The 19604-nt window shown below is 50.4% G+C and overlaps 1 protein-coding gene and 1 long non-coding RNA gene across 2 annotated transcripts; both read right to left on the bottom strand.

Annotated features, from left to right (window-relative positions):
- Positions 1-2302: 2302 nt before the first annotated feature.
- LOC311340301 lies at positions 2303-3865 on the bottom strand. Its single transcript, XR_014633251.1, has 2 exons — positions 3489-3865; positions 2303-3415 (listed from the first exon to the last, which is right to left on the bottom strand). It is a non-coding gene; the product is annotated as an uncharacterized lncRNA (long non-coding RNA).
- Positions 3866-5272: 1407 nt separating this feature from the next.
- Positions 5273-17783, bottom strand: LOC311340300 (actin-related protein 2-A). Its single transcript, XM_084465199.1, has 9 exons — positions 17668-17783; positions 16208-16318; positions 13846-14061; positions 13595-13667; positions 10008-10144; positions 8150-8299; positions 6512-6657; positions 6260-6392; positions 5273-5590 (listed from the first exon to the last, which is right to left on the bottom strand). Exons 1-9 carry the CDS (start codon positions 17713-17715, stop codon positions 5420-5422), a joined length of 1185 nt encoding a protein of 394 aa, XP_084321325.1. The 5' UTR covers positions 17716-17783; the 3' UTR covers positions 5273-5419.
- Positions 17784-19604: the final 1821 nt, after the last annotated feature.

The raw sequence follows: 19604 nt of genomic DNA, 5'->3' as shown, positions 1-19604 counted from the left end.
GGGGACTAATATAAAGCACCTTAAGCAGATGATTAATATCAATATTTGCCCAGGTTGGCGTGGGCGTTGACTGATCCTCATGGACAAGGTCTTCCACAGACACACACTGCTGTTGTTTTTGCTGCTGGGTTTTTCCTACATTTTCATGCTCTGGTTCCAAGTGTAAAAAAAAAGGTTATATATATATATAAAGGTTATATTTTCGCTAGTAGTTCATTAAAACACATTTCCCCCCGAAAGAGAGTCTGCACATCATGGTAACTTACACATTTGTATTTGCTTTTGTAATTTTAATAGTACTTTTTACTTTCCAGGCTAGACCAAACGGCTGACTTGCTGCATTAATGTCATCCAAAGCTTTACAGGAACCAGTGATCATCAAAAGTGTGGCTTTCTGTTGCATTAAGAAGACGTAAGGGCTAAACTGTAACTGATATGACAGTGAATGTACATGGCATGTAGTCAACAGGGGACTAATATCACTAATAAGAAACATCACTGCACCAGCTGTGCATTTGCTGCCTCAGCCTACCGTTCATGATGCGTTGCTGATGGTCGTGATTCAGTGACCGCAGAAGAGAGATTTTGAAATAAAGAACCCTAACCCCTCTGCTCTCCACCAGGAGAAGGGTTCACGCAGCTTTTATTGACAGGCAACATGGATTCTTGGACCAAAAAGGTAAGTAAGCCCAGAAATGAGCCGGGAGAGACCTGAATCGATGTGGTCTCAGACAGAGGCAGAAAAGATATCCTCACAGAGCATTTCACTCATTAACAGCTGACCGACTACTTTGGCCTTTCTATCAAATTACACTCAAATGATGGCTCTTAAATCTTACCTACAGCACCTTTTCTATCCAAGAAATGTAAGGCTTTTCCCCAGTGAGTGGATTAAATTCAAATGTATCGTCTGGTTATGGCCCCTGCTAACACGAAACACAACCAACTTCAAACGACCCTACAGTGAAGAACAGACGTCCAAAACGGTCTGCTTCAGTGGGGGGTGCTCTGAGGAAGGGATGTGATCCTTGGAGAGAAAAGACTTCTTTAAAACCTGAACTTCAAATGGAAAGTGACAAAACAAATTGCCTTGAAAGTCTCATCCATGTTTATTTCTGTTAGTGAGAAGAAGACCATGAAACAGGCCTGGGTGTTCCATCGGTGAGCCCGGACACTAATGAATACCCGGTCCTGCTGCAGGGCCCTGAGCGCCACATCCCTTGGGTCTCCACGTCACCCCCTTTCCCAAAAGTAGAATCTTCTATTGCAAACATCGACCCCCAGTGGAGCGCCGACGGGGGGCTCCTTTGTAGAAACTCAACCTCCAGCAGCAGCACTGCAGAGGGGATGTGACCCGGGCCGGGTCTAAACAGGCCAGAGGGGATGTGACCCGGGCCGGGTTTAAACAGGCCAGAGGGGATGTGACCCGGGCCGGGTCTAAACAGGCCAGAGGGGATGTGACCCGGGCCGGGTCTAAACAGGCCAGAGGGGATGTGACCGGGGCCAGGTCTAAACAGGCCAGAGGGGATGTGATCCAGCCGGGTCTGAACAGGCCAGAGGGGATGTGACCCGGGCCGGGTCTAAACAGGCCAGAGGGGATGTGACCCGGGCCGGGTCTAAACAGGCCAGAGGGGATGTGATCCAGCCGGGTCTGAACAGGCCCCAGCCTGTCTGCCTGCCTCTGTTTACACGGACAGAATCTGAAACAAAGGGGAACGCGATACCCCCTCATGGTCCGCACTCCTGGATGAGGCCGGCCCCTCCCCCTCCCCCTCCTCGGGATCTGTTCCAGCGCGTCGACCTGTCACACACACAGCGTCTGTGATTGGTTAGTGCGGCAGGCCCGGCCGGAAGTGGGCCGTCTCCCATGGCAGGACTCGAGCCAATGGGAATCTGAAGGAACTCAAGCTGTACTCATTCATAATTCATCCACTTATTTAAAATATAGAATGTACACACAATACTTTCTGTGAATGAAATTATAATGGTGGAAACTCTTAACTGGAAAAATCTCCATTCTTCTTAATGGCTAAACTATGCATGTTCTAAGATATTGATAACTGCTTCCATCATGGATAACAGACCCTGAAGGTCAACTGGTTTTAGCCTGACTGCACTGGTATCATGGATAACAGACCCTGAAGGTCAACTGGTTTTAGCCTGACTGTACTGACTGTAAGTTAAACATCCACTCATCACTTTGAGCTGGGTTTGGTTTCTCGTGTTCTTCAGCGAGTCGTAGAATCCCTTCCATCAGCAGCGTTTATGACCCCACCCCAAAACACACAAGAGACACCAAGTATTTATAAATCACTTTGCTTTATTTAAATCAGCGATAGGCAGTTATGCTATGAAAAAAACAAAAAGAAACATAAAACAAACCAAAAATAAGATCCAACTACAATAATTGTACTTGGCACTGAATGACCTTGCTGTCAAGATATATATAGATATATATATATATTTGTGTGTATGTCTGTGTGTCAAGTGCCTTCAATATACATGGGCAATCAAAACAGATATTGCAAACACCAGGTTTTAAATGGTCTTTCTGATGCCACATGTATTCATTACAAACTACCCCTCCTCACCTACCAACCCTACAATCCTCCTCTTCCCTCAGCCTCCTCAGAACAGTCTTACCTAGGAACAGCCAAACACGGATGGGACAGAAAGCCAGAGGTGTGGGTGAGGGGTTCTTCAGACAGATGGACCAGACACACCCCCCCCCCCCACCCCCACTGAGATTAATATGACCTGGAGGGGAGCTGGACCTGACTCACTTAGGATCAGAGGGGTCAGGGTACCGCTTTAATTATTTACTATATGACACTTTCACCTTTACTCAGTAAGCAGAGGATGCAATGCAAAGAAAACACGTCCGATAAGACCATCCCCCATCCCCCCCCCCACCCCCGCCTGCAAAGAAGGCCGAACCAATCTCCTCTCAGGAACAAAAGCACATCCGTGATGACGAGAAGAAAAGAAAAACGACAAAGATTAGAAAAAATTAAATACAGACGCTGATTTAAACTTCACTCAAATTTAAAGTGTGGCAAATGACTGCCCTGAGTGGAATAACATCCCTAGACATGTTCAAGCCCATCCCTCCAGTATATGCACTGGTGGTTGTGTTTCCGTATTACAAGGTTTAGTCCTTAGCTAAGCTAAAAGAAACTCAACCGATACCATTATAAATGTTCAGCAAACCTTCAAATGCAACACTTAAAAAAACTAAACACTAAATTGGCATCCCTGGAGACCCAGAGCCTTCTGGCCTTCATGAGACTCAACCCAAAGACCACCTCCTGCACAGAAGGGGGACTCAACCCAAAGACCAACTCCTGGACAGAAAGGGGGACTCAACCCAAAGACCACCTCCTGGGATCAGGGGAGGACTCAACCCAAAGACCACCTCCTGGACAGAAGGGGGACTCAACCCAAAGACCACCTCCTGCACAGAAGGGGGGACTCAACCCAAAGACCACCTCCTGGACAGAAGGGGGGACTCAACCCAAAGACCACCTCCTGGACAGAAGGGGGGACTCAACCCAAAGACCACCTCTCTTGGGGACTCAAAGCACACAAGGGAGGAAATATATTCAAGACAACACCAAAGGCTATGTCCAGGAGTTGGCTGTGTAACTCTGCAAATTCAAAAAGCGGGTCTGGCTTGTAGTAGCCCTCGGGACGACCAGTGGAGCCGAGACCGAGGAGGCCAGCGCCTCAAGGAGACCGAGGAGGCCCGCGCCTCAAGGAGACCGAGGAGGCCAGCGCCTCAAGGAGACCGAGGAGGCCCGCGCCTCAAGGAGACCGAGGAGGCCCGCGCCTCAAGGAGACCGAGGAGGCCAGCGCCTCAAGGAGACCGAGGAGGCCCGCGCCTCAAGGAGACCGAGGAGGCCCGCGCCTCGAGGAGACCCAGGAGGCCCCAGGGCCTCAAGGAGACCGAGGAGGCCCCAGGGCCTCAAGGAGACCGAGGAGGCCCGCGCCTCAAGGAGACCGAGGAGGCCCCAGGGCCTCAAGGAGACCGAGGAGGCCCGCGCCTCAAGGAGACCGAGGAGGCCCCAGGGCCTCAAGGAGACCGAGGAGGCCCGCGCCTCAAGGAGACCGAGGAGGCCGGCGCCTCGAGGAGACCGAGGAGGCCAGCGCCTCAAGGAGACCGAGGAGGCCCCAGGGCCTCAAGGAGACCGAGGAGGCCCCAGGGCCTCAAGGAGACCGAGGAGGCCCCAGGGCCTCAAGGAGACCGAGGAGGCCCCAGGGCCTCAAGGAGACCGAGGAGGCCGGCGCCTCAAGGAGACCGAGGAGGCCCCAGGGCCTCAAGGAGACCGAGGAGGCCCGCGCCTCAAGGAGACCGAGGAGGCCGGCGCCTCAAGGAGACCGAGGAGGCCCCAGCGCCTCAAGGAGACCCAGGAGGCCCCAGGGCCTCAAGGAGACCCAGGAGGCCCCAGGGCCTCAAGGAGACCGAGGAGGGCCCAGGGCCTCAAGGAGACCCAGGAAGCCAGGGCCTCGAGGAGACCCAGGAAGCCAGCAGAGAGGACGGCTCCAACAAGACGGCCGTCGGCCCTTCCCCGGGCCGTCGGTCTCTGTCGACGGACCGCTCCGTGGCGTGTGTCCTCCTCTTCCACTTCCAGAAGCATCATGCAGCCGTTTTTTGAATTAAGGAAAAGAAAACTTACTTGATATCCACCACAAACAAATTATTGAATAAATAACGGTTAGAGGAAGAAAAAAAACTCCACGCAGACGACCGTTCTCCGCCTCCTCACTGTGGAGAACGTCTGTTCTGAAAGGGACACGAGTGTGGAGTGGAATTCCTTACGGTGCGTTAGATGATCCTCATCCTCATCACAACATTCCCAACAGCCCTCCACAGCTCGATGGGGGGGTGGGGGGGGGGGAGGAGGTGGAGAGTATTCCCAGAGGAGTGTCGGGATAACAACAGAACAACACCATGCAACACAATCCCTCCAGCCCCCTCCCCTCCCGCGGTGCGTGAGCCCCCTGAACCAAAAGGACACGTTCCCTACGCTGTTGTACGGGGGCGTGTTGTCAGTAACCAGCCAGGAGCCCGGGTCTCCTCAACACTTCAGCTTTGGCCCAAACTCTCCTTCTTTCCCTTTTTTTTTTTTTTTTTGCCTTTCCAAATTGGTACATGTGTGTGTGTGTCTGTGTGTGTGTGTGTGCGCTTGTGTGCGTGCGTGTGTGTGTGTGCGAATCCAGAACAAAAGAAGGAACCAGATCCATGTGAGCGATGGGATGGGACTGGGATGAATATTAATGACATAATCAAGGTGATGTGGAGTGGGCCGATGGTTTGCATGTATGGACAAACAGAGATAGGGGGAGGGGGGGGGGCGGGGGGCGGGGGGAGATCTCTCTGGGACAGGGGGTGGGGGGGGAGAGGGGGGGGGAGGAGACTTTATCTGACGGTCACTCCCAGCTTCTCCAGAACACGCATGCCCTTCTCCTGGTACTCCTCGCGCGTGAGCCAGAAGTTGTCCTTGTCCTTCATGATGTCGGCCAGCACGGCGCCGCCCAGGAACACCATGTGCTTGCGGCGCGGCGGGTCCTCGATGCGGATCTTGAACTTCTGCTCACAGGGGAGGAGACACACGAAAGAACACACTTCAGCACACAACACGGTCGCTGGCTGTTTAAACTACCTGTGTGTGTGCGTCTGTGTGTGCGTGCGTGTGCATGTGTTGCGTGTGTGTGCATGTGTGTGCATGTGTGTGTGTGCGTGTGCATGTGTGTGTGTGCATGTGCGTGCATGTGTGCGTGTGTGTGAGTGTGTGTGCGCGTGTGTGTGCGTGCGTGCGTGTGCGTGCACGTGTGTGTGCGTGTGTGTGCTTGTGTGGGCATGTGCGTGTATGTGCGTGCGCGCGTGTGTGTGCATGTGTGTGCATGTGTGTGCATGTGTGTGAGTGTGCGCGCGCGTGTGTGTGCATGCGTGTGCGTGCACGTGTGTGTGCATGTGTGTGCGTGTGTGTGCATGTGTGTGCATGTGCGTGTATGTGCGTGTATGTGCGTGCGCGCGTGTGCATGTGTGTATGTGCGTGCGCGCGTGTGCATGTGTGTGCATGTGTGTGCATGTGTATGCGTGTGTGTGCGTGTGTGTGCGTGTGTGTGCATGTGTATGCGCGTGTGTGTGCATGTGTATGCGCGTGTGTGTGCATGTGTATGCGTGTGTGTGTGTGCATGTGTATGCGTGTGTGTGCGTGCGCGTGTATGTGCATGTGTGTGCGTGCTCCCTCCTCACCGACAGCTTGTCCACGTCTCCCTTCAGCACGCGCTCCAGGTACAGCTGCTTGAGCTCTCGCTCCAGGCGGGACGGCAGGCCGGGGTACATGGTGGAGCCCCCGGAGAGCACGATGTGCTTGTAGAACTCCGACCTGCACAGCAGCGTCACGTACACACGCTCAGCACGCAGCGTCTCTACACACACCTTGTTACAGTGTGGTCTGTGTGGACTCTACACACACCTTGTTACAGTGCTAGGGTCTGTGCGTACCTGGTGTCGATGTCCGCAGCCTGGATGGTGTTGAAGAGCAGCTCGGCCACGCCCACCCCCTCCACGTTGATGAGGTGGGGCTGGAACAGGGCCTCGGGCGCCTCGAAGCGCTCCCCGCCCACCTTGATCAGCCGGCCGTCCGGGAGCTGTGGGCCCAGACAGAGTGTAACCCCCCCCACTGGGTTACAACGCGGCCGAGAACCCCACCGCTCGTAGAGCGTAGCTGGGAACCAGGACCGGCTAACGGCTGCCCTCTCAACACCAGATACGGTATTCATAGCGGTTTACAAACCCATTCATGTGTGTGGTTCGTAGTTCCCAACTGCTGGGACCTACATCGTGAGTCATTCTGGGAACTTTCTGGGATGACTCATGATGAGTAATTCTTCCCAGAGAGTCTTGGACGGCAGTGCTCTTTGGATCGATCCCCTGCAGGCATGCATCCTAAGCAGGCTCGCTCGTCTTAAGATGGTCTCCTTTCTTAAGCAGGCTCACGTCTTAAGATGGTCTCCTTTCTTAAGCAGGCTCACGTCTTTAGATGGTCTCCTTTCTTAAGCAGGCTCACGTCTTTAGATGGTCTCCTTTCTTAAGCAGGCTCACTCGTCTTAAGATGGTCTCCTTTCTTAAGCAGGCTCACGTCTTAAGATGGTCTCATTTCTTAAGCAGGCTCACTCGTCTTAAGATGGTCTCCTTTCTTAAGCAGGCTCACGTCTTAAGATGGTCTCATTTCTTAAGCAGGCTCACGTCTTTAGATACGCTCCTTAAGCAGGCTCGCATTCTAACCTGGCTAGCATTTCAACCTGTCTAGCAGCGTAAGGGGCTCAGTGTCTAAAGCCGACACTGTGTTAGGCTGCCCAACATCTAAAGAGTGCTAGCCTCTACAGCGGGCTAGCCTCTACAGCGGGCTAGCCTCTACAGCGGACTAGCGTAGCGGGGCTGGCGTCCTCGCAGGCCGGCGTGCTCTGGGTGAAGCAGAGTGCTGACAGTAGCTCTTTGACAGCACTGTGGGACCCAGCACTGTGCCGGTGGGGGGGGGGGGGGGGGGGGAGACGACATATAAAAGGCTCCATTGATGGCGGCTGGTCTGGAGTCAGCCAGGGGAATAAAGGAAACCCCAGACCACGTGGGAGTCTGCCCCACACTTGCCCGCACGCAGGAAATGAGGCAATGGGGGGACGGATGCACGTGTGTGCCAGATGTCACAGCGCGTGCCGTCGTCGTGTGTGCCGGTGTGTTTGGTGCCCCCCCCCCCCGGGGAAGCCCCCGATCCCTCCCCCAGCGGTGGTGCAGCGGCCACCAGGCCACAGGAGGCTCAGCCCTGACCTCCGCACTGGACCGGGAGCTTTCAGCTCACCGTCCCTGCTGCTTAACCCCAGACTCCCTCAAGTAACAGGAATGATCCCCTCGCTCTGGACGCACGTTGACATGCAGTGTGAAAAAGAGCGGTCACACAGCTCTATGCACCACGTGGTACCCGCGCCGCGCTAAGCTTTGCCCATCGCAACAGCCCTTCACTGCCCCCTAGAGGAGACGAGGAGCAGGAAACCAAACCAGCTCGCCCACCCAGACGGGTTCAACGCATCCGCAACCGAACTGATCTCTTTTGTGTGTGTGTGCGCGTGTGTGTGCGTTACTGACCGTGTAGGACTCCACCAGCACGGTGGTCTCCAGGGCCAGCTTCTGCTCCTGCTCGATGTTGTAGCCCACGTAGCACAGCTTCTCCTTCATCATCCTCACCGTCTCAAAGTCGGCCGAGTGGTTGAAGGCGTAGCCCCTCAGCAGCAGCAGCTGGACGAGAGAAGGAGGGCGGCGTCACTCAGGGAGACCGACCGTTCACTACCCCAGCAGTGCTTTATGACGGCCTGAACAGCTCTGTGTCAGCTGGCACCTTCCTACCTCACTGACCACTGACCACTGTCCTGCACCTCCCCTCCCTCCGGGGCACCGCCCCCTAACCCCTCCAGACTCCACCCATCTCCTCCTGCACCGCCCATCATAACACACCACCCAAACGGGCTTCTTTTTTACAATTGTATATATATATATAACTATATAATTAAGAGGTGGAATAAGGTTTGGGTTAGAAGAGGAACATTATTGATATAGCTGTGTGGTGGAGACAACAGGGGATTAAAAACGCCACCTTTTCTGTGCTCAGTGGCTTTATGTACGTTGATAGAAAAGGAATCATTTATTATTTCACAGAACCCTCAAGTTATATAGATGCAGAGAAAAGATGCATCCTTCATTTGGCCGAAGGGACAACGCTGTCTGGACATCTCCATTGCATTGCCTGACGTTTCAGTCCGTCATGTGTTGGGGTATTACCTTGATGAGGTAGCGTGTGATGTTTCAGTCCATCATGTGTTGTGGTGTTACCTTGATGAGGTAGGCCTGTTGTTTCAGTCCATCATGTGTTGTGGTGTTACCTTGATGAGGTAGGCCTGATGTTTCAGTCCATCATGTGTTGTGGTGTTACCTTGATGAGGTAGCGTGTGATGTTTCAGTCCATCATGTGTTGTGGTGTTACCTTGATGAGGTAGTGTGTGATGTTTCAGTCCATCATGTGTTGTGGTGTTACCTTGATGAGGTAGCGTGTGACGTTTCAGTCCACCATGTGTTGTGGTGTTACCTTGATGAGGTAGGCCTGTTGTTTCAGTCCATCATGTGTTGTGGTGTTACCTTGATGAGGTAGCGTGTGACGTTTCAGTCCACCATGTGTTGTGGTGTTACCTTGATGAGGTAGGCCTGTTGTTTCAGTCCATCATGTGTTGTGGTGTTACCTTGATGAGGTAGCGTGTGACGTTTCAGTCCGTCATGTGTTGGGGTGTTACCTTGATGAGGTAGCGTGTGATGTTTCAGTCCATCATGTGTTGTGGTGTTACCTTGATGAGGTAGCGTGTGACGTTTCAGTCCGTCATGTGTTGGGGTGTTACCTTGATGAGGTAGCGTGTGATGTTTCAGTCCGTCATGTGTTGGGGTGTTACCTTGATGAGGTAGCGTGTGATGTTTCAGTCCGTCATGTGTTGTGGTGTTACCTTGATGAGGTAGCGTGTGACGTTTCAGTCCGTCATGTGTTGGGGTGTTACCTTGATGAGGTAGCGTGTGATGTTTCAGTCCGTCATGTGTTGGGGTGTTACCTTGATGAGGTAGCGTGTGATGTTTCAGTCCATCATGTGTTGTGGTGTTACCTTGATGAGGTAGTGTGTGATGTTTCAGTCCATCATGTGTTGTGGTGTTACCTTGATGAGGTAGCGTGTGACGTTTCAGTCCACCATGTGTTGTGGTGTTACCTTGATGAGGTAGGCCTGTTGTTTCAGTCCATCATGTGTTGTGGTGTTACCTTGATGAGGTAGCGTGTGACGTTTCAGTCCGTCATGTGTTGGGGTGTTACCTTGATGAGGTAGCGTGTGATGTTTCAGTCCGTCATGTGTTGGGGTGTTACCTTGATGAGGTAGCGTGTGATGTTTCAGTCCATCATGTGTTGGGGTGTTACCTTGATGAGGTAGCGTGTGATGTCCCGTCCGGCGATGTCCAGCCGGCGGGTCAGATGGGGCAGCGAGAAGCCCTCGTACACAGGACAGATGTGGGTGACACCGTCACCAGAGTCCACCACCACGCCGGTCAGCAGGCCTGCAGGAGAACCAGAGGGTTACACCCAACGCACGGCCGGCCCTCACCCTGCCCTCACCCTGCCCTCAGCCTGCCCTCAGCCTGCCCTCAGCCTGCCCTCAGCCTGCCCTCAGCCTGCCCTCAACCTTCAACAGACACGTTCACAGAGGAGCCATCGCAGGACAACAACACTCAATAACACAATCAGCGGCCTGCAGCTTTTATGGACCAGGGACCTGAAACTAGTGCACATCAACCATGTGCCCTGGTACAGAGGGTCAGACTAAACCAGTGACTACCATGTGCCCTGGTACAGAGGGTCAGACTAAACCAGTGATTACCATGTCAGACTAAACCAGGATTACCACCCTGGTACAGAGGGTAGCAGATACCTCATGATAATGTGTTTGACCGAGGATGATGCAGAAGGGTCAGATCTATCACATAAAGGACGAGGCTGCATTGTGTGCGGCCCGTGGGTGGAGAACTTCCCACGTGATGCAAGCTCCAAACCACGTGACGCTTCTCCGCCACGAGGGAGCAACAGATAGAAGCCCACCCAAGACATTTTAGACGGACCATACTCTACTGCACACCAAGCCCGTTGAAGGACAGCCTTCTTTCTGATTAGCCTGTTCTCAGGGCCGGTCGTGGGACAATATTTCAGACTGGTAGATGCTGATATTCAATGCAGGTTTTTTTTTTGGTTTAAGGACATTGTGTGTGAAACAGTGTCCAGCGTGTCTTCTTTAAAACCAGTCTGTCACTAAGCAAATATATGAAATATCACTTGTAGGAATAAATCCAATTTGACGATGGGCTATAATATACAACCGAAAAAACAATAAGTGTGTGTGTTGTTGTGTACCATAATGCCAAATACCTTATGATTATATCCATTGTACACCAGACTGAAATAAGGTAGCCTACCTAAGCTATGTAGGCCTTCTTCACCAACCCTCAAACACTAGCTTTTTGGAACAGGCCATCAGAGTGCACCTGGGAGGCCTGATGACGGTAAAGAGATGTGATCCCTGGTTTTAACGTCCCCTCCCCCCTCATGGTGAGCAGGTCTACAGTCCCTCCCTGGGTCCGACACGCCCTTCCTCTCGCACGTCACTTACATTACAAACTGGATATACACCGCTCCAAAATAAATAAAGGGAGGACATAATCATAACAATGTTAACTCCAAGTCAATCCCACTTCCGGGATATCAACCTGTCCAGTTACAAAGCACCACTGATTCTGAATCAATTTAACCTGCTGCTGTGCAAATGGAACAGACAACGGGTGGAAATGAGAGGCAATTAGCAAGACAACCCCGATAAAGGAACGGTTCTGCAGGTGGCGGCCACAGACCATTTCCCTGACCTCATCTTTTCTGGCAGATTTTTGGGTCACTTTTGCATTTTGCCAGCGCCCTTACCACCAGAGGTAGCATGAGGCGGCGTCTGCAACCCACAGGAGTGGCTCAGGTAGTGCAGCTCGTCCAGGACGGCACATCAATGCGTGCTGTGGCAAGAAGGTCTGCAGTGTCTCCCAGCACAGTGTCAAGGGCAGGGAGGAGACACCAGGAGACAGGCCAGCACACCGGGAGACGTGGAGGGGGCCGCTGGAGGACAACAACCCAGCAGCAGGGCCGCTCTCTGCTCCTTTGTGCTAGGAGGCACAGGAGGCTCAGAGCCCTACAGAATGACCTCCAGGAGGCCACTAATGTGCATGTTTCTGCCCAAACTGTACAGAAACAGACTCCATGAGGGTGATCTGAGGGCCCGACGTCCACAAGCGGGGCCTGTGCTCACAGCCCAACACCGTGCAACCCGATTTGCATGATTTGCATTTTGCCAGAGGACACCAGGATCGGCAGAGTCGCTACTGGTGCCCCGTGCTCTTCCCGGATGAAAGCAGGTTCACACTGAGCTCATGTGACCGACGTGACAGCGCGGCGAGTCTGGGAACGCCGTGGAGAACGTTCTACTGCCTGCAACATCCTCCAGCATGACCGGTTTGGGGCGGTGGGTCAAGTGATGGTCTGGGGAGGCGTATCCTTGGAGGACCGCCCAGACCCCCCATGTGCTATCCAGAGGTACAGTGACTGCAATTAGGTACCGGGATGAGATCCTCAGACCCATTGTGCATATGCTGGTGCAGTGGGCCCTGGGTTCTTTCTGATGCATGACATCACCCGGCCTCATGTGGCTGCCCGTTCCCCAGACCTGAAGTCAATGGAGCACCTCTGGGACATTGTGTGTCGTTCCCTCCCACGACGCCACGTTGCACCACAGACTGTCTAGGCGCATGCCCAGACACTGTAGAGAGTGCATACAGGCACCTGGAGGCCACACACACACTACTGAGCCTCATTTTTAATTGTTTGAGGAATTTCCACAGAGTTTATTTTGAGTAGGATTCTGAATCCAGACCTCTATGGGCTAACGATTTTGATTTCCATTGATCATTCTTATGTTATTTTGTTCTCAACGCATTCCACTATGTAATGAATAAAGATTTTCAACTGTAATATTTCATTAGGAGTTGTCTAAGTGTTCCCTTTATTTTTTTTGAGCAGTGTAGTTATAATACATAGAATAATAGGAACAAATAACAGTGTAGTTAGTCTACTGGCCTCAGATCTGCTATCCCAATAGGTTTGCGCGGCTCCCTACCGCACCCCCAGCAGGGAGGAGGGAACCACTGTTAGCAGAATGTACCACGGCCTGTCCACACATTAATCACACAAACAGTGTCCACTGGATCAATGTTATCAAGTGTAAATAAGCCGTCTCTAATGTCGTACAAATATAGTTAGGCCTACAACCATTCCTATTTCTGTTGAGTAAGTGGCTGGAGGTACACAATCTGCTGAATGTACTTTGCAGCCGGATGCTAAGACCAGTGGCCAGGAATTCAGCTCCGTCTGAGGCGCTGAATGGCCTCACACATCCTCGTGCTGACCAGGCAGCCTGTGCTTCCACAGGCCTCGCTGCAGGCCCCGCTGGCTTCACGCTGAGACTGTTTCCTTTCAGAGGCGTTGGATAAACAGTGGATAAACAGTGCAAGTACTGACTTGCCCACAAGACGCCCGAGTTTCCGCCGGCGATGGCACTCGATACCCGCCCCGAGCGGGTCAGCGACGGGTTCCGTTACACACTTAAGATTAGAGAGGACCCTGCGTGGTCTGGGCTTCCTGTGTCATTCGCCGTTCAAACGATGAGCACAGAATCAACACCCAATGGCTGGGGACTGTGGTGCCGTTAACATTCACAGTGCACCCCTTTTTGTAAAAAAAAAAAAAATAGTTGAATGATGACAGTGTGCGACTCATGGATTATACCGCCCGAGCAAACCACAACCCACTGGCAGGCTAGGAGTAAGAGACGGGAGCAGAAGGCAGTCATGCTACAGCCCCGTGACAAACACTAGTCAGCAGAACGACATCATCGCCTCAGGAAGCAGATGTGGACCAACCTTGGGCGTAGAGCGTCAGAACAGCCTGGATGGCTATGTACACCCCGGCAAACTGGTACGTCTCAAACATCACCTGAAGGAGAAACAAGGAGAGTCAGTCAATGTGGATCCCTTTCACGGAGTCGGTGGGGAGAGGAGGGGATGTCAACACAGGTGGACGGGGTACTGGACAATAACCGGGGGGGCTTATTGAGTGAGGGACACCCATTAAGGCAAAGATGCGTTCGGTTACTTTTCCCTCCATGCCGTACCTCGATGATCTTCTCGCGGTTCTTGGTGGGGTTCATGGGCGGCTCGGTCAGCAGAATCTTGCAGTTGCGCGAGTCGATGTTGAGCTTCTCGGGCCCGAAGGTGTAGTCCCACAGGTGCTTCATGTCGTCCCAGTTCCTCACGATGCCGTTCTCCATGGGGTAGTTGACCTCCAGCATGGAGCGCAGCTCACTGGCCTCGTCGCCCACCATCAGGTCCTGGGGGAGGAGAGAGCAGGACGTTTTAACAAGGGGGGGGACCGGGGGGGGCGCCTCCATCACTGGGTCCTCACCGCCTTGCCTCTTTGAAAAAAACCTTTCATGTTCCACATGGATCAAGAGGCCGGGAGATAGGTCTAGATTTGATAGGATTCATTTTAAATCTATCAAACCAAACTTCAAATTAACTGTCTAAATGTACAGTATATAAGCAAATTCCAATAAGATGTGAGACAAGTCTGATCTTGTACCGTAAATGACAATCCAACGCACTGTGTAGATTTTAATACCAGTAATACTGGTAATTTAAGAAACCATTATCTCCCACCCATTGCTGGTCCCCAATGTGAAAAAAGAAAATGCAATGCATAGTTGATGGTCTGTTGGGACCACGGACACAACTGTCCTTCTGTATGAATCACTGCCAGATCTCATGGATTCACCCTCGGAGCATGCCGTCGTGTTCTGGCAGGCGCTGGGTTAGTCAACCAAAGTCACTCATTCACACATCTACTTGTGTGCAGTAGTTAACTGGTTAGTGATCGGTGAGTAAGTGAGCGTTAGTCGTCATTAGAGAGACAGAGAAAAAAAACCTAGTCAGGTGAGGACGGGCAGGAGTCTGGTCACCCAAACAGTAGCTATAACAGTAGCTATAACAGGAGCTATAACAGGAGCTATAACAGGAGCTATAACAGTAGCTATAACAGTAGCTATAACAGGAGCTATAACAGGAGCTATAACAGGAGCTATAACAGGAGCTATAACAGTAGCTATAACAGGAGCTATAACAGGAGCTATAACAGTAGCTATACTACTAAACAATGCAGATGACGATTTAAGTCGTCATCAGTAGTAGTCCTTTTAGTCGGTAATAGTCCTTTTTTTAATCAAATAGTTTAAAGTTGATTCTTAATTTAAAGTCCATGAGAAATGTTCGGTGCATTGCCTGTAATTTCCTTCTAAAACTAGACAGTAATGGATTTTGTTTTAGTCCATGGTTATGCACGATCAGGAATCTACCCTTGATTTGAGTGATCGGTAGTTTTCAGATTTAAACTGCAATCTCGGCCATCTGTTTATTAAACAAAATGCCAAGTTAGCCAACACAACAAACATCAGCAGCAAAATGCAGAGCGCCCATTCTCAGGTTATTAACATGAGTGTTCCGCTTTCTGGGCGGGGTCAATCCACAGCCACACTTCCAATACAAGCACATCCGGGTGTGCACTTACCATCATCCTGTTGTGCTATCTCAGAAGAGGAGAGGGCAGGAGGAGGATGACAATGGTCAGGGTGTTAAGACGGAGAAAGGGGAGTAGAAACTGACACATCACATTCTGTGCCACCAAATGACAAACTATTTTCACGATGATCCAACAACCTGTGATTTCATGAGGTTGCTCCATTGTTGTTCTTCTTCAGTTCAAATGTATGTATATGCCTGACAAGACGAAAGTCGGGCAAACCATCTAACTGCCGGGAAGGTGAAGCTTGTGGTAGAAGCAGTATAGTTACTGTTTAACAGCTTGATAACGGCAGAGGGCTGTGATTTGACTGCTGCACCCAACTTCCAATGTACCAACAAAGTCAACAAGAGACACACATAATATTGTCTGCTATTACAGAACGTTTCAGTGGAAATATCTTTGCCACCTGAAGCAGAATTTTAGACCTCATATTTAAGAATGAGTGAAATTTGGAATCTATCCTTGTAGTTTTCAGACTTAAACTGCAATCTCGGCCATCTGTGATATTGCAATTTTTGGCAATAGCATTATTATTATTATTAGTGTAAATACAATACCAGGCTTTGATGTGGGCCCATCCTTTCCTTTTTTACAATGGTTCCCTTAATTTACGACTCGATTCAAGGTTTAAAAGCAAGGACCACAATCAAGGTTTAAGAGCCAGGACCAGACTCAAGGTTTAAGAGCCAGGACCAGACTCAAGGTTTAAGAGCCAGGACCAGACTCAAGGTTTAAGAGCCAGGACCAGATTGAAGCCCTTTCTCCATCCGTCCATAAAACAGACAGATGGAAGAACCAACATGTGTTTGCATCATGTCTCAAAGGGACAGGAATGTTGTGCAGCAGCTTGTGGGCCTTCAGTATGCCTCTGTGTGCAGAGAAACTCTGACTGGCCATACCTTGATCTCGATGTTCCCCACTTTGGCTGTAGAGCGAATGATTGGCCTGCCAACCAGTGCTGGGAAGATGTGCTCTGGAAAGTTGGACCCGGCATAGCCACACTTGACAAACTGAAGAAAAAAAAGGGATTGAAAAGATCATTAGCCTAAAGACTAAACTACAGACTTTATACATTTTTTTGTTCATAACAAAAAATACATGTGTAAATAAGGAGTGGGACTGAACAGGTTAGTAACACATTATTTACTACGTAGTTATATGTAACGCTGCAGTCCCCAAATCAATCACTATTAATATATGTTTGTTATTGGCTAGGTACCCTTGCTTTTCCAAAAGGGGAGCTTAATCAATAAATAAATGAACGGAAAAACCAAGAGAGGACTTTAATATCATGCTGTGTTTTATTGGGTCACAGTTTTACCACGTCGTCACTTATCAATGATCAGAACGGACCACATTCACTGCAAAGTACAATCCTGATGGCATTTTTAGACTATAAGGTAGGCATATACTTATACAAAGATTTGGATAATTGTGGTTAAGAAGAAGCACACAGTGAGAAAGATTTGTGCAGAGATATTTGGGTGGAGGCATACATAGAATCCCCATACATGGAATCACTTTATTTATGTCAAGAATGCTCGCTGTTTTTTTTCTCTTTGGACAAATCTTTATATTTTTGAAAAATGTATTTATTTTACATTCAATCAATTTCCAGGTAGGTAAAATACGCGTATTTTAGATGGGCGGGGCATCGTTATGACCATTTCTTTGCCCATAAATTTAGCAATATTTGATATGTAGTAATTAAAATGAAATTACATATTTGTTTTAACTAAACGTTGTATGGGTTATTCTAACATACTGGAATGATGGAGAGATGGATAACTGACGAGTGAGCCTTTCACAGAAGCTTACACTCATTCTGCAACCCACACATTTATGACAGGCTGGAGCCGAAATCAACCCATCTACCGACAGACTGGAGCTGAAATCAACACATTTATAACAGACTGGAGCCGAAATCAACCCATCCACCGACAGACTGGAGCTGAAATCAACCCATCCCCTGAACCTCAGGATGAACACCAGCTCTGCCCAAACCAGTCCGCTGCTAGCTAAACCAGTATCACGCAGGATGACAGCCTTTATCAGCACCGATTCATCGGCGGCGGCTCGGATTCAACCACCACACCGACCCCTGGCCAACCGGCTCGACAGAAATACCAACATCAGTGTGTGGAAATACGACAGACCGACGTATGTTCCCTAATCAAGCTGACAATCACATTCCTTTCACTAGCCACCCAGAAAAGCTAACGCGTTAGCGGCGAGCTAACAGTGCCGACGCTTCGGTGACTTCCTGTTTCTCTTATCCCGTCTTTAGTGAACCCCAGCACCGCTACAGACCCCGGACCCCCCGCACGGTGCCACCCGGCCCGTCTGCTCGCACACTCACCCCGGTTCCATTGTCACAAACCACCACTTTCCGTCCTTGACTATCCATTTTTCAGCCCTGAAACCAGTCGGTTTCCTCTGCCTGGTCCACTTTTTTGGTTAGGCGGAAGTCACCACCCTGTGTTAGGGGCGGGCCGACTCTTCCGGAAGTCACCACCCTTGCGTTAGGGGCGGGCTGACTCTTCCGGAAGTCACCACCCTGCGTTAAGGGCGGGCTGACTGTACCGGAAACTACAAATATACTGCAAACAAGAGCAAAGGCTGGACTCAATCCATCTTCATTATATTATTTATATATAGGGCTTGTAGTGGGGAAATTATATGTTCACATTCTGTTTCTCTAGCTGCCATTTGTATGGTATGTGCCTGTTTTCTTGACCCCTTTGACCCCCATCTGAGGCCTCGGATTATTGTACTATTGTTTTACGTTTGTTTGCATGTTTGTTGAATGCTTGTTGTATATAATTGTACCTTTATTTAAAAATGACAAATTAATTTTAAAAATATATATTTAATTAACGTGAGAAATGACACAACTCCTTTCAAAGAGACGTTCCCTCTCCCAAACTATGCTTGTTCAAACTACGAGAAGTGCACCGGTGTCCGACTTGACGTGGTGGGAAATAGACGTGTTTCTGACTAGCTCAGACGGATGTTCTCAGGTCTCGTGCACGGAGTGGAAACGCCACCCGTGCCGCACCTCTGCAGACTGAACCGACCCACACCCTCTGGTGGAAAGACGCCACACCTGCAGAGGCCGGGGAACACTGTCTCAAAGAACGATGATGAGATGAGAGATGAGAGTCACGTTCTTTGACTTCTCCAGTGTGTTCAACATGCAGCCTCTCCTGCTTCTGAAGAAGCTCTCAGCGTTGCCGGCAGACAAGGACATGGTGGCCTGGATGGGAGACTACCTCTCCAGAGCGGTCCGTCAGATGTGGTGATGAGCAACACCGGCGCACCCCGAGGAACAGTACTTTCACCTTTTCTCTTCACCATCTACACCTCCGACTTCACCTTCAACTCTGGAACGTGCCACCTACATAAAGTTCTCAGATGACTCCTCCACCGTGGGCTGCGTCAGTGAACTTGTATGAAATCTTCTCATGTTAATGAAATATATCTATTTTTAAAATGAATTTGTCATTTTTAAATAAAGGTACAATTATATACAACAAGCATTCAACAAACATGCAAACAAACGTAAAACAATAGTACAATAATCCGAGGCCTCAGATGGGGGTCAAAGGGGTCAAGAAAACAGGCACATACCATACAAATGGCAGCTAGAGAAACAGAATGTGAACATATAATTTCCCCACTACAAGCCCTATATATAAATAATATAATGAAGATGGATTGAGTCCAGCTTTTGCTCTTGTTTGCAGTATATTTGTAGTTTCCGGTACAGTCAGCCCGCCCTTAAAGCAGGGTGGTGACTTCCGGAAGAGTCAGCCCGCCCCTAACGCAAGGGTGGTGACTTCCGGAAGAGTCGGCCCGCCCCTAACACAGGGTGGTGACTTCCGCCTAACCAAAAAAGTGGACAAGTACAGAGGTGTGGTGGAGGGCTTCGTCAGATGGTCCGTGGAGAACCACCTCCAGCTCAACATCGTGTCAACAACATGAAATAAAGACGGTGGACTCGTACAAGTTCCTTGGAGTATGCATAAACTGGACTGGACAACACAACACAAAGGCCCTCTATAGGAAGAGTCAGACTCTTCTTCCTCAGGAGGCTCAGGTCCTTTGACGTGTGTGGCAGGCTACTAAAGATGCTCTATCAGTCTGTGGTAGTCAGCTCACTGTTCTTTGCTGAGGCGTGCTGGGGAGGAGGCATCAAGGCTGGGGAGTCCAACAGACTCAACAAGCTGGTGAGGAAGTGTATATGTGTACATGTATGCATATGCATATATGTGTGTGTTTATGTATGCGTGCATA

This window comes from Micromesistius poutassou, assembly GCF_964030765.1.
Source record: "Micromesistius poutassou genome assembly, chromosome: 3".
Taxonomy (NCBI): Eukaryota; Metazoa; Chordata; class Actinopteri; order Gadiformes; family Gadidae; genus Micromesistius; species Micromesistius poutassou.
The sequence above is the reverse complement of the archived record's forward strand: the minus strand, read 5'-3'. Positions and strand labels throughout refer to the sequence as shown.